Source organism: Cyanistes caeruleus, chromosome 2 (genome assembly GCF_971803275.1).
Source record: "Cyanistes caeruleus chromosome 2, bCyaCae1.hap1.1, whole genome shotgun sequence".
In the NCBI taxonomy this organism is placed as follows: Eukaryota; Metazoa; Chordata; class Aves; order Passeriformes; family Paridae; genus Cyanistes; species Cyanistes caeruleus.
Window position 1 is genome coordinate 67,895,473 of NC_141702.1, and position 14,531 is coordinate 67,910,003.

Consider the following 14,531-nt stretch of genomic DNA (forward strand, 5'->3'; position numbering starts at 1 on the left):
GTTAAAATAATAACAAAAAAAAAAAAAGGATGATTTGAGGGGATATTTCAAGACAGTGCTAAAAATCATGAGAGGTAATATGAAAAGCACAAATATGAGATGGAAGAAACCATTCAGAAAAATATATCCAGAGAAACAGACCAGGCAAGGTGTTATTGTATGTACAGAAGACTGAAAATATTCTGTTAGGAAACTTCTGGACATTTTGGAATTAAAATATTTTCCTTTCCACATTAATTGTTCATCTGAAAGCTGAAATTACTTTTAATTACAATGAAACAACAGATTCAGTGGACTTAGGAGTTTGTTTGCCTGTGACTCACACTTTGAGTAAAACAAGTCCATCTACTGCCTTGCGGTGACTCAGAGCATGGCTGGGTGGCAGTGCATGTGAAGAGAGTGTGCATGATTAAGTGCTCAACTAGTGAAGTTAACAAATTTGCAAATTCCAAACAAATCCTCACTTCAAAGTTCCTCATTAAAGGAATTCCACAGTTCCTCACTGCTTTGGCTATGCACCTCTATGACAACAATATAAACATTTCAGTGAAACCCTAAGGGTGTATCTCTGTGATAATGACTGTAAGTTCCTCCCTAAATCCTTGCACAGGAAGGTTTACAAGGAGAACCTGACTGTCACTTTGTGCACCATGGGTCTGGAGAGGGGCAGGCAATGCAAGGGCAACACAGCTGCAATGAGATCTGGGACAAGGGACAAAGGGACTGCTGCCTTCCCACCCTATGTCTCCCGTGTTTGCCATCAACCCAAATTTCTCCAAGGACTCTTGTTTCTTTGTTATTATCAAGCAATCAGCCCTCAGAGTAGGGTTTGAACCATCTTAGCCTCTTGAGTTTATTGATTTTATTTATTTGAGATTCAAACTTACAGATACCTACAGAAATATGAACTTCAATTGCACACAAGTTTCCAATTTTTAACGAGGAACTGCCGTTTTATTCACAAACCATCCCAACCAGAGAGCTAAACTAAATATGTGGTGATATGTGCATCTTAAACTCATTAAAATAACAATAATATACATTTATTAAAAATTAAAATTATTATCTGTTAACTGTAAAGTTGGTCAAAGGGGATAGGAGACAAGAAAGGGAAAAAATAATTACGGTGAAGTTTGTCTAATGGAAACTATTTTTTAATATCTTTCATAGAATCGTAGAATAATGTGTTGAAAGGGACCTTTAAAAGTCATCTAATCCAACAGCCCCTGAAATCAGCACAGACATCTTTCAATTAATCATGTTGCTGAGAGTCTCATCCAGTCTGGTCTTGATGACTGACTTCTAGGGTTATGTGTCATGCACAGTTTCTCAGGGCAATGTGTTCCAGTGTTTCACCACCCTCATCATAGCAAAAAAATTCTTCCTAGCTCTAGTCTGCATCTTCCCACTTCCAGTTTATAACCATTAACCCTTGCCCTATCTCAAGGCCCTGATAAAAAGTCTATCCCCATCTTTCTTGTAGGTTCCTTATATGTAATGAAAGGCTGCAATAAAGTCTCCCTGGCGTTTTCTCCGGGCTGAACAAACCCAAGTCTCTCAGCTTTTCCATAGGGAAAATGAACTCCAGCCCTGATCATTTTCAGGTTCGTGTCTTCCCTGAACTGAGATCTGCACAGCTGGACACAACTCTCCAGGTGGGGTCTCACCAGAGTGGAGGAGAGGAGCAAAATCCTCCCTTGCCCTGCTGGCCATGGTGCTTTGGATGCGTCCCAGGACACGGTTGTCTCTCTGGATTGCAAGAGCACATTGCTGGGCCATATCCAGCTTTTCATCCACCAGTATGCCCAATTTTGGAGAAAGTTAAAAATAATACAGAAAACCTCTTATTTGCCCCAGTACAGTAACTTTGGTATTTCATTAGAGTTCATTGCCTCTTTTGTTTAACCACCTGGTAACCTTTTAAAGTAGGAACAAAAGCTAGTTTTGAACTGCAGACAAATAATATTGGAGGGGAAAAAATTCTGTAAAGCAGAAAGGAAAAAGAAATATTTCCTTAGTATATAAAATGAAACTGAAACCTTATTCAAACATTAATGAAAAAGCTTAGAAATTTTACTGAAGAATTTTTTTCTTTAGACTTTTGTAACTAAGTCTCTTTACTTTTTTTCATGAAATTTTTAAGTTCTGCATCAATAGAAAACATGTCTAAACCTTGATATTTTGTGCTATCTTTTGTCCTCAAGGTTTAGCTAATCTACTTGAAACTCTCAGGTCAACAAAATTTTTATTCAATCTAGCATTAGTTTCAATTACTATTGCTTTTTGAAAACACTTAAAAAAAAAAGTAAACATTTCCTAAATTAGGGAAAAATATGTGCAGGGCCTCTTTTGATGTATTTCAGTAGTGTTATTATCTAGCTGCAAACATTTATTTTTCTAAGTAAAAATAGTTCTAATAACTTAAAATTAAGTGATATGAAATAAAAAGCACATTTTAGACTTTAAAAGGGATTAATTTGAAGTTAATGGCTTTTATAAAGTTGACTCTAAGGTGGAAATAAGTGCTGTATATGGGATTGGACTGCTTTTACTATACAACCTGTTTCAGCTCCTGTAAGCCTATATATGCTTACACTATCTCTACAGACACCCATACTGCAAAGCTGTCAATATTAGAGGAGCTTGGCAGCACAGATTTACTGCCCTCCTTGCTCTCAGGAACGACAGCCTGATTTAATTCTGCCTGTAAAGTCTTGTCACGGGGTGAAAAAGGCAGGCAGAATAAATCACTCTTACAATTAGATAGTTCATTAATGTTTTCCAATAGTATCCTCTCCTAGAAGACACATTATCTTCATATCCTATCGGGCTCCCTTGCCTCCAAGTTATCTTTACGGAGTAGGGAGACTAATGGATTCTGTTGCTTGTGTCGCAGTCCCTGCTCAGCACTTAGCCCTGCAAGCACCCTGGGAAGAGCAAGCTGCGTAATTCAGATGAGCAGACTCTAAAATATTCCTACAGAAGAAAGCTTCACCCCCTCCATTGTTTTGATACAAAAACTTCAGGCTGAGCTGAGAGACTGAGCTCCAGCAGGAGTTTGATAAAGCTGAACACGTGTGGCACAGTGATGGTACTCTTCTGTCACAGCCTGATGCTCAGCATTAGTCACCCATAATAAAGCACTGAGAAATCAAGGAAGGAAGGCAAATAAAACTATAGTGATCTACTCAACACAAGGGCTTGGAACACAAGATGGGAAAGAATTACTGCTGTTGCAATGACGATACTTTTAATTATATGTAGTCAATGAAAAATAAACTATTAGAGAGAGAATAAAATACTTGCAATTAATGGAAGTAATGTAATGTTCAAACTTAAATGAAGTATTTTTCTCTTGAGGGTTTGGCTGTACTATTTTATTTAGCTTAATGTAATTTAAATTATAAACAGAATGGTTTTGTAAGCCCCCAGAGAAATGTACTTTATTTATAATGTATTTCCTTTGAAGTGGTTATGGAAATCATGCTCTTCCTGAAGTCTGTATTTCACACACCACCTACAGCTGCAAGCTAGCCAGTCCTCACAAGTTAAAAATGATCTGTCTGGTGAAGTGCATTACAAGAAAACCTGAGATTTTTTTCTTAAAATGCCAGAGGAAACAAAAATTTGTAATTCTGCAAACTGCAAGTCTTCCTTTCAAAAAAAGTTATTGAAAGATCTTTGTTGATAAAAGTTATGTTTTTTTTCAGAGGGAATGGAACTCGGCCATAGCCATTTCACTTGAGTTTTTAATGCACATAATGAAAGAATAATTGTTTATACTATACCCTAGAGAGAGTTTCAGCTGGGAAAAATTATAGTTTGTATACTTCAATTTAAACACATAAATATTTCTATCTTTCATTTAAATAAAAAATCCTTAGAAATTTAATTATAGTATAAAGAGAAGACTTTCTTTCAGGAGGACAACGACAAATGCCTAGTTTGTGTCACCTTTTTTCCTCCAAGTAATTAAAGTTATCTATTTGCACATAAATAAGCAGCTATGAATGAATAAATGGAACCCCAGTCTATGTGTTCTCCTCACCTTCAACAGCTACTGCATCGAGTTGGTTAAATAACTCGAGACAAAGAGGAAATTGTTTCTAAAAAATTAATTTTGGCCATTAATCGTCTTTATAAAGCGTAATAGTACCTTACCCTCATGGATGTACTGTTACCTTAACAGGCCAGCACAGACATACAATAGGCTAAGCTGTGATGCTTCTCCTGAAATAGCATCACACAAGTCACTTCAAAGGGAATAGACAATTAAACACTGTAAGATTTGGCTGACTCTGCAACTGCTTACAGCGTGAGCTCATGACAGCCACAGTCCAAGATTACATGTGCTTGGGAAAGACCCTTCCTTTTGCCAAACCTATTCTTCTGCTCTAACCTACTACCAAAATGGATAAATAAACAAACAAACAGAGAAACAAACTAAAATACAGGTTTTCATTAGTCTGGGATTAAGAGCTTGGAATAATTTTTCAAGGGTAATATTTAGGAGAAAATATTTCTTTGTAACTACTCTATAAAGCAAACATCATTGCTCTGGTGTTAATTTCTCATGGAGAAATTAATCATGGTTGATTTTATCAATATCACAAAGTTTCCGGTAGATATATAATCCATTAAAGTATTTACAATCAAATTCATGAACGAATATGAATTATTTTTTACTGCTGTGGCAATAAGCACTGTAGGGACCCCAGGCAGGTGCAAAGGAGTGCCCTTTATTGCCAAAAACCCGGCCTTTTTAAGCAGTCAGCCACTTATCAGTTTAGATAGTTTTAAGTCACGACAAGCCCAAGCCAGCCAACCACCCCACAGCACCATGTGGACACGATGCGGACAGCACTTCTCTCACATCCCTCACGTCTCTCTACCCCGATTCCAGCTGAGTCACGCTCCCACACCTCCCTTCTGCTTGGCCTCAGTAACAGGGAGAGACACGTTACAAAGCCTTCCCTTTGAAAAGCCTCACCTATCGGTAACATCTTACAAATTGGGGTTTTTAAAGTAATCTTTCTCCACATGCTACTGTACAAACCTTTTAAGAAAGAACATTACCTCTGTCCCTTCTTAGATCAGACATTATCCAGTTCACTCTTGAAAGTGACACCAATTGTGTTAGAAATTGCACTTGGCTTTAGAGATCCAAGATGTACCACAACCATTGCAAACATCTATGCTTTGCTAAGAGCTACTCAAGCACAAGTACTTCTTGCTTTGCATGACAGATGCACATCGCAGTGACCATTATCCTTGCGTTTGAAGCGAGATTTTTAAGATTCTGGCAGCCCAGTCTAATGTACCTGTGCTGAACAACATAATGCTGCTCCTCTTGATGAATGCAACATGCTCAGAACAAGTGACAAATTCTGTTTAATTCTCTGCACACTTCTGGGTAGTAAAGAACATTATTTTATTATTTCTTGATAGATATAATCCCCAAAGAGGTAGCATGACAGCATAGTGTAAATCTAAAGCAAACTATTAGATCTATTTGCATGAATGGCTTTGTTGCCATTAATTTATTATCAATAAAAAAACCCAAGAAATAGATATTAATCCCTGGCTTTCCTGAATATGGATTATATGGCTTGGTGCTTTAACCCTTCTTTTTTTGCTCACTGTTTCCACACAGTCATATCAGAGTCTAAGTGACAAATATAACATGTCTATACAGGAAGACACAGGTGGACAATAACAAAATATACAGAAGCTAACCATATGATTTTAGACACTTTCTTTATAGTTTTCCTTTCACACCAAAACTGAGCAGGTATTTTCAGATATCCTGAAATTCGGCGTCCACTATAAAATTTTCTGCAATAGAACAGTTGTGCCACTGACACCTGCAAAAAAGACATTCACCCATTCTCTTCAGACTCAATATCCTCTCCAGCATAATAAATGTCTTTTGGGATTGCTTCCCTACCCAGCAGCTACAACTGGGAAAGACTCTGGATACTCAAAACAGAAAATACGAATCTCTTTTCCACTCTGGAGATAGCAAGGCATTTATGAATTATGATAACTTAAATTTAATTTTAACCACCAAACCAGAAAAATATGTTTTCAGTACTCATTAACAGAAATACTGCCATCCTAGGAAAACAAAAGAAAATAAAATAAGAATCCCAAATCACAAGCTTTCACTTTTTGCAAAATACCTGAAAAACATTTAATTAAAGCTGGAAAATGATCAAAACAATATGAAAGTCAGCTGTGTATGTAACAGCATGCAATATACCTTGTCATTATTTCAGGATAAAAAAGCAGGGATAAACATTGTTATTCGATTCATCTGAGGCACCTGCTGTTAAAACTGAAGCCATAAAAAATTCAGCCAGTACATTCTGAAAATGCTTTACAGAGATGACTTACTTAGAAACCTTTTCCAGACAGAACTGAGTGATGGAAATCTCAAGATGCTCCAGGAACAATCACAACAAACTTTCAGTGTCACAGTTCCAAAAGAGAGCGTGAGGAGAGCTCTTTGTGATGTGCAGAGACTGTGCCAGCATGTGTAAACATGGGCCATCTAAACCACTGCTATGCACCCAAGTTGACAGCTAATTTCCATAAAATTAGAAATGCAAACCAAGGTAGAGCTTTTACAGTTTAAGGAATGTAAAGGAAACACCAATGATAATGTAGACATAAACTCTGCAGCTTACCAATTCATGTGAATTATTTTAAGTGCCACTGCAACTGAGACATAAAACAGCATAGCATACAAGGGAAAAAGCAGTCAAGAGACAATAAATGCTGGCAATTTAATCAGAACAATTTAGTCCTTTGCCTAGGTCTGCTATCTCAGAGGGAGGTGACTTGTTGAAACTAAATGCAGCTAGCATATCAAAACAAAAAGGAAAAATACACTTTTCAAGAAATTGAATATAAATCACTGGATTCGCAGCTCTTCTATAGCAAAACTGCACAAGTTTATTTATTCTGCAGAAAATCCTGGTGATAGAATATTGGCTACATTTTATATTTTGTCTGAAACTCATAGAAAACTTGAAGATTTGTGCAGAAGCTCAAGACGATCAAGAGAAATAACTTGAAGGCATCTTTCTTCTGATTATTAATACCACAATACTCTTCTACTCTTCTTAAGACAAACACAGAGGTTCGTGCAAGCAAACCTGTTCAGCCTAGCTCTTATTCTGCTAGCTGTGTGCCTGTAATGACAAGAAGCTCAAGGTTTGCTAGCAGCTTCAGAACTCATTCAATTTCTCTGCTGGGCTTATGCCCAAGCTGAATTTTCCACCACTGCAGCTGCTACTAAAGTTAGTTCAGGTACGCCAACAGGAATTACGGGCATCACGTGTTGCCAGCACCTGCAAGTACTTAAAATAGATATGGCAAGAAGACCAAACACATTGTGACATATAACAGTCTAGTTTTGTGCTTCTGCTGACAATAAAATTCACCAAGAAGTTGCAGGATCTCAGGGATATTGTAGTCCATAAATTCCAAAAGACCCTGACTCCACAAAGTGAGCACTGTTGCCAAAACCCAGATGTTTCCCAATATGTTGACTATCTTAAAAATATAGTGTGGCTATAAATAGGTTTTTTTGGATTTTACCTACATGGTCCAGTGAGGATCATCAGAGCAGCTAGTTGGATCAGACACTGTAATTCTGTGAACTCCACTTTTGGAAACAAAATTGGTACTGTGTCAGCATATGGGCTGTGAACAAAGCAAAAGATGGAACAATTATTAAAATAGATTATAGAAATATGGGGAAAGCACAGACATATAAGCCAAAAGGCCTCATTTGGAGCAAGACAAAAGCTGTTAGTACTTTTTACTGCCAAATAATACTTTTTCTTTTTTTTCAATCTGGGAGCCCTAGTTGGAAATAGAACTCAAGCACACATTTTTCACACAGAGATCTGGAGCACTGGTAATAATATGGTACTGACAAGCCTTTAGGCTGCTCACACCTATGTCCAAAGTATGATCAGTATTTTCAGATGATTTTTTCTTCCCCAAACCTGGTGACCAAACTGGAGTGAAGTTTCCAATATAGTACAAGCAGTCATACATACAATCATAGAATATGAGGTTGGATCTTTCCTGAAAGAAACAAAATTTGGACAAGATAACCCAGAAAACTGTCCAGCTGAATCTTAGAAGTGATCAGTGCTGGAGGATCCATCACTTTTCTGGGAAGCTTGTTATTTTAAGGCTGCAGCTGTGTCAGCAAACAAACATCTCCCACACAGAGGAATGATCAGCCCATTCAAACCAGGGAGAAGGTTGCTTCAAAGGTAGAATAAAGAACTGGGGTCTCCATTTCTTCCCCAAATGAGGCAGTCTTTCAAGCTAACAGCTTTAGAAAGTTGGTCTGGAATATAATTTTTCATGTAAAAATGTAACAGAGGAAGCAAAAATATTAATAATTAAAACCTAAACAAAACACTTTTCTCTGCAGAAGTTTTAGATTTCTGAATTCAGAAGTGTAGAAGAAAGATTAATGACTGACCACCATGTTTCTTTTCATTATATATAATGAAATAATAATTATATTAGGGCCAATTAGAACCATGTGCCATTATTATCCCATTTATTGCATGCCATTGTAGCCTAAGGCTTCCAGACCCCTTAGGATAACTTAAACACAGAAGAGTGAGTCTAATTAAGACATTTGAGTTTTTCATAGTGCCTCAGCCTGTACCAGAATGCCAAGGGATTTTACTCCCAGGTGTTATAAAAAGGAGGCAACAGACCAGAGAGGGAATATGTTGGCTATGCTGCATGTTCAGTTTCTCAGGAAAGGAAAAAAAAACGAAAAACAAAACCACCAAAACCCAACAGCAACAAGAATGGTGAAGTTTCATACAAAGCAGAGATGATATGCCAGTTAATTTTCAGAGGGGAAGAAAATACACGTTTACTACCCATGTACACTGCTACATGCCAGCCCAGAACTTGTAACACAGCTCTGACAGACTTTTAACCATGAAATCTTCCCCCTCTTCCAGTAAAACACTCTCCTGGAAGAAAGCTGCTCCCTCCACTCACCCTCTACTGTCACAAGAAGTGAAATGAGTGGAAGCCAATCTGAACACCCCCTTAAACCAAATAAACCCAAGAGAGGCAGTATTTTAATGAATGAACAGAAAGGAAACACATTAAATATGGCCAGAATTTGTCTTACAAGGACTGCAAAGAAATTCTTAGCTGGACATGTCAGTGTGGCAACACTTTTGTAAGAGCAGGCTTTGAGATGGACCCTCTCAGCTCAGGACCTACACTTAGATGAGAGACTATCACTCCAAACTCCTTGAAACATTCATTTTCCTGGGCATTTCTTTGCCTAGCCATTACCCCACTGTAATGCTCTGTTATACTTTCAATGTAGAAGAATAATTAAAAAAACTCAGCTATGTGATCAAACTCAATTTTAAATAACTTGCAAACTTTTAAGACTGCAAAACAATTGAAAAGAGAAGTCTTTTTTTTTATTTAGCTGAGCCTCCTCTTAGTTGAGGAAATTAAGTTTCTGGCAATTAAAATTTGAATTTTAATGATTTCTCTCTTATCAAGTTATTATGCTTTTACTTAGCAAAAAAATAATTTGTTATTAAATGAGGTTTTCAAGCTATTCTCAATAAAAAAAAAAATCTTCCCAATAATTTTTTACAATATTTTAGTTTTATGCCATTACTACCAAGAATCCACTTTTACCCTCCTAATAATGCAAGTTGTGACTCAGAGCTTTGGAATTTATTGCCTTAATTTGCAATAAACTAAGTCTCCTTAAATAAGCTCGAGCTGTTTGTATATTCAGCTACAAAGCTAATACACTCTGCTCTTTATGGACAGTGACCAAGGCCAGTTGACAATCCAGCTTGTGCAGAACATCAGGCTCCAGTTGAAGAACCCTGTCAACAACCTCCCCAAAGCCCCATTCCAGCTACCAGCATGGCCCTACTTAAGCCATCATCAGCCACCTCTAACCTCATTTACTAAGTCTGTGCTAGAAAATTTAATTTGGGGGCTGCTTCTTGGCATTGGCACCCAAACTCTGCCATAAAACTGTGAGAGTGGTCCCAGCAGGATTTTAGCTTGGGTGTGGTCTGGGAGGCAGCACAGCCAAGGAATGTGAGGTACACTCTGCACACGTGGCACACTACGAAGAGGAGAGGACTGAAATTTGTGGCACCACAAATGTAGCTGTGATTTCAATGGAAAAAAAAAAAAAAAAGCTGTGGTCAAGACAGGCAGGCACTCAGTACTCCAGGTATGGAACTGAAAATCACATTTTATGGCTTGTACAATTCCTTTCCTATATCCATGAGAATCCCTGATTAAAAAACAAGAAGAGACCTGACTTTAGCTTTTTATTTATCTTTAATAAAATCTCACTTGAGACTACAATGCCAGAAAAGCCTCTAAATAAGAGAAGTACTTTTGTGGTAAGAACTATGGATGCAGTAATTTCTACCCTGTTTACCTGAGAAGACAAATTTACATGCGTTGACTCTGCACTGAGAAAATTAGCTCCTGTGTCTCACCAAGTAGGTTCCTCTCTAAGGAAAATCAAATTCACAGACTGGTAAAACTTTATACATAATAAGGTAAGTACTTCACATGAGTGTGTATCAAGAGAGATAAAGCTGATCTCATGTGTTGGGATCTTTTAAATTAATCCTGTTCAATTTTCGCCTGGCTGTGAGGACAGAAAAAAGTCTCCAAAAATTGACTTAGATATTTCTATTTTCTTGCTGAAATAACCTATTAAAAATCAACACTTCTACACATCACATTTTCCAACCTTAAAAATGCCTATGGAGAAACCTAAATAGATAAAAAAAACATTTTAATAGTTGAATTAATATGGATTATAATGAATATGATCCTATGCAAAAAAAAAAAAAAAAGTCAGAAAAAGACAATTTCTATTTCCAAAGGGCTTTAAGAGCAGAAAGAGTAGAAAATATTTTGACATAAAAAATTCTGCAAGCTGGAAGAAACATCTCTGCCTTGTACTTATTTCAGGGGATCTCATTAGAAAGAGGTTAGATTCATTCTGGACCAAGACAATATCAAAGATGGATAGTAAAGATTGCAACTGTAATATCTGAGCACTTGAAAAGTGTCTCCCCACTGATACAACAGAAAAACGTGCAATATGCAGGTCGAAACAGAATTCCTTTACTGGGACAATTTCAATATCACACAAATTCATCCAACTTGCTCTACTTTTATTTTCTAAGGATGGCTAAAAAAAATAATTTTATGCTCCTTTCATTACGTTTAAAAGAGTTAAAAAATAATGATTAACATCCTCATTTAGAACAATATTCTTGGTGAAGACATGTCAATTCACAGTATTGTTTTAGCCAACCCTCTTTCAGCTGCTGAAGAACTGGAAGCCTTTATTTTAATTTGGAGTTCCGAGGAGTATGGTAAAACAAAATCCAAACATTTCAGGTATGGTTTTAGTTTGGTTTAGTTTGGCTAAAAAAGTTAGTTAGTCTCATAGCTCAAAAACTGTTCAATCTAGACATATCACATTTGTTTCACTCTAGAATAGTGACTTCAGTGTTTAATTGACAAAGCTGAGTGCCTGTTATGTAAATACTCAGTTGGGACTGCTCAGCATAAAGGTGTTCAACTCCCTTCAGTTCACATACAAAGCGTCTCAGAAGTGCACTACAGTGTCTGAATAATCAGCAGAACAAGTAGCTAGGAAAAAGGAAAACATTAGGGCAAAACCACTAGAAGAATACTTCAACCTAATTGCTCTATTACTTATGTGTTCTACGTATCCGGCATATAGCCACAAAAGCTTTTTAAAATTTGCAAAGTGATTACTCTCTCTCAGATTGCTGTTCCTTCAGGTGCTTACCGATACCTGCCTACTAGTGTCTCTGACAAAGACTATTATTTTACACTGAAATCTTTTAAATGTCATGCATAATTTTATATGACACTAAGAGATAATAATGGTTAAACAGACCAAAACAGGAAGCTCACTATTTAGTGTAGAGTTATCAGCATTAATAATTTAGGAAGTGGTTCCACTTAACTTTAGATATCTTTGCAGTTACAGGCATCTACCCCTGAGCTGTATAGTCAACACAAGAAAAGCTATCACAACAAAGAACCATTCAACAGGGCTGATGTGTTTTACTTGTTGGCCCTAGGTTGAGACAAAATAAGTTTTATGAAGATCACACGTTGACCATCCATTCTGAGCACATCCAAATCTGTTTTGATGAATCCCTTACTGAGTGTTCATTTCACATGATCACATATTGATATCCTTAATTGTTTCTAGCAATCCCTTCCATCCTGTGTTTAGTCTGTAAATATTCCGACCCATCCAGCCACTTACAGTGAGATTAGGCTCCACTATACACATGGGAGAAAAAACATACCCCTTTTCTTGTGGAGGACAGGCTTATCTGAAAAAGATGTCCCAAGAACATACTGCTCCATTTATTTCACACAGTTTCACTTGAACAGTTACTTAAAAGTTTCAAGATATGCATGACTCCCATAATGATAGCCTTTTCTCCACCCATCTCTGCAACTAATAAATCCCTCCAATGTGGTTTTTACTGTAACTGATCACTCTAAACACAGAAAAAAAAAAAACAAGTCTCACAAAACAGTAGACTTTTCAACATTTGAGGAAATATTTGGGTGTGACTTACGTACACAAGATACATCTGGTATGTTAAATCTGACAAAGTGGGGAAGCATAAGTAAAATTTTGAATTATCATGAGGCAGCTGAATGCGCAGTGAGTAATATGCTGCTTTATCAGCTGGAAGCAGATGGACTTCCCTGAAAAGGGATTGTAAGTCTGTTAATGGAAATGTGCAGCTTGTTCACTGGAATACCCAGGTAGGAAATGTCCCATAATTTGGCCTTTCCTAACTATGCCTGCCAGGCAGCACAGGAAAATCCAAGTAATCGTGAATTTCTTTCTAAACTCCATTTTGTATCAAGGATACAAAAAAAACTACCCAACAAATATCTCAATGGAACATCCGATGAGAAATTATGGGATTAATGATGTTTGTAAGCAAAAAGAAGAGACAAACTGTTGGCAAGATTTGCAATAATCTCTGATGCTCACTTACCCAAATCCACTCTTTTACGTTCACAGTGCAGCCAACAGCCTGGCATGGTGCTGACCATGGAGCCACCTGTCCTCCTCCAGCCTCAGCTGGAGCTCTTGTGGAGCAGGTGCCTTCCCCTACCTGGCGGCAGGACCCTGGGTCACTGTGATGGAGATGTCCACACCATCTCCTGGGGCTATTCCCAGGAACCCAGAGGGTCCCTGGGAAGGTAAAGAAGACAGCCCTGCATGCCCCAGGGACAGCAGCGAGCATGGCAGCACTGACACAAGCTCCAGGGCAAATGTCACTTGAAACAATAAAATAAGATAAATCAGTGAAGAAGCCTTGGATTCACCTCTGCTCTGGACATCCCTGACCATGCTGCAGGGCCCTCTGTGAAGAGAGGCAGGGGATGCCTCATGCCAGGTGCAACCTGCTCCAGCTGGCTCCAAGGTAACCACCACAGGGGATGGATGAGCCCTGCAGCTGCACTGGCAGTGCCTTAAGGGATGTGTGGCCCCTGGAGAGCCCAGGCTGCAGCAGGCTCATCCTAAAGCACAGCAGCCCATGGATGCCTCAGGCTGGAACAGGGAGCAGCAGAGAAAGGAGTGGCAGAGAGGGGCTGCTACCATCCACTGACCACAACCCCTGTCTCTGCCCTCCTGTGCTACCTGAAGGAGCAAAAACCAAGAGAAAGCTTCACTGTGGGGCAACAGTCCTGACCCCCTATGGGAGAATACTGTAAGCATCTTTTGGGACTGTTACTTGCCCTTCCTTATTTCTGAAAACCTGCTAACCTAAGATCATTTGCAGAATGGTTCTCTGTGAAGCTGTTATTAATTTTGTATTGAATTAGTATACAGAACTTCAATATTGGAAAAAGCAGCTCAACAATTTCTTTCTCTATCAGTACCTTGAATTTTTCTTTGGTTTGTTTGTTTATAGAAAATTAAAAGCTAAACAGCTTTTGTCTGGTGAGGAGAAGGGATGAGGAAGGGGAAAAACCCCAAAGGAATGTGGAAAGATAAAAACCCTGACACAAGACTCTTGTGTCATGCCACATATTGTCATTTAATTCACAACTTAAACAACAAATGAGATCCCAAAATGACAAAGTATACTGTATTGTCCCAATGCTTTAATAAAACTAGACAGCCCAGGGAAAATAAGGCAGTGGCTTTGCTATCACAGTTTAACTCGTCTGCTCAGATAATACAGGTTTGGCTTTGGTCAGGATTTATTTAATTCTGAGTATTAGGAAAAGCTTGAAACTGATTACTACCAAGGGCAGTAGTAATCAACATCTGTTGTTGATATACATTTATTCAGATGAGTTAATATGAGTAAAACAGTGTAAACGACTCCAAAGTATATAAACTCGGAGATTAGGCTCTAATGGGATATATCTATGGAAGCAGCAGAATGACC

At 38.0% G+C, this 14,531-nt stretch overlaps 1 protein-coding gene across 8 annotated transcripts in view; it reads right to left on the reverse strand.

Annotated features, from left to right (window-relative positions):
* Positions 1–14,531, reverse strand: part of CHRM3 (cholinergic receptor muscarinic 3) — a 262,933-nt gene that overhangs the window by 118,571 nt on the left and 129,831 nt on the right. For 4 of the 8 annotated variants that reach the window (XM_086877698.1, XM_086877700.1, XM_023923581.2 and 1 more), the window contains one exon: positions 7,610–7,710. The exons of 1 other annotated variant lie outside the window; for it this stretch is intronic. Coding sequence is in view for 3 of the 7 variants with exons in the window: in XM_086877695.1 (XP_086733821.1) it covers positions 7,606–7,710 (105 nt within the window). In the remaining 4 variants the exon portion in view is untranslated. Of the gene's footprint in view, positions 1–7,605; positions 7,711–14,531 lie in introns of all 8 variants that reach the window. 3 more of the 8 variants (XM_086877695.1, XM_086877696.1, XM_086877697.1) reach the window with 1 other exon arrangement.